The 870-nt window shown below is 45.6% G+C and overlaps 1 protein-coding gene across 1 annotated transcript; it reads left to right on the forward strand.

The window, feature by feature from the left end:
• Nucleotides 1–865, forward strand: LOC103581263 (olfactory receptor 4K3; the record flags this gene model as incomplete). Its single annotated transcript, XM_008563147.1, has 1 exon — nt 1–865. A coding segment is annotated over one exon (865 nt), but the record flags the coding sequence as incomplete, so codon positions are not given.
• Between the last annotated feature and the right edge of the window lie 5 nt (nt 866–870).

Raw genomic sequence — 870 nt, forward strand, 5'->3', positions numbered from 1 at the left:
CTACGTGGTCTGTCTGGTTCATCAGAGCTGCAGATCTTCTACTTTCTGTTTTTCTCCACAGTCTATGCAGCCACTGTGCTGGGGAATCTCCTTATTGTGCTCACCATCGTGTCAGAGCCACACCTTCACTCACCCATGTACTTTCTGCTGGGCAATCTCTCCTTCATTGACATGTCCCTGGCCTCATTTGCCACTCCCAAAATGATTGCAGACTTCCTCAGTGAGCACAAAGTCATCTCTTTTGAAGGCTGCATAACCCAGATATTCTTCCTACATCTCTTAGGAGGGGCTGAAATTGTACTGCTGATCTCCATGTCCTTTGATAGGTATGTGGCTATATGTAAACCTCTACGTTACTTAACTATCATGAGCCGGAGAATGTGTGTTGGGCTTGTCATACTTTCCTGGATTGTTGGCATCTTCCATGCTCTGAGTCAGTTAGCATTTACTGTGAATCTGCCCTTCTGTGGACCCAATGAAGTGGACAGCTTCTTTTGTGACCTCCCTTTGGTGATTAAACTCGCCTGTGTAGACACATACATTCTGGGGGTGTTCATGATCTCAACCAGTGGCATGATTGCCCTGGTGTGCTTCATCCTCCTGGTGATCTCCTACACTACCATTCTGGTCACTGTTCGGCAGCGTTCCTCTGGTGGCTCTTCCAAAGCTCTCTCCACTTGCAGTGCCCACTTCACTGTTGTGACCCTTTCTTTTGGCCCATGCATTTTCATCTATGTGTGGCCTTTCACAAATTTCCCAATAGACAAAGTACTGTCAGTATTTTATACCATATTTACTCCCCTCTTGAATCCAGTGATCTATACCCTTAGAAATAAAGATGTCAAGAATTCCATGAGGAAACTAAGCAAC

Source organism: Galeopterus variegatus, unplaced genomic scaffold (assembly GCF_000696425.1).
Source record: "Galeopterus variegatus unplaced genomic scaffold, G_variegatus-3.0.2 Scaffold12694, whole genome shotgun sequence".
NCBI classification, from domain to species: domain Eukaryota; kingdom Metazoa; phylum Chordata; class Mammalia; order Dermoptera; family Cynocephalidae; genus Galeopterus; species Galeopterus variegatus.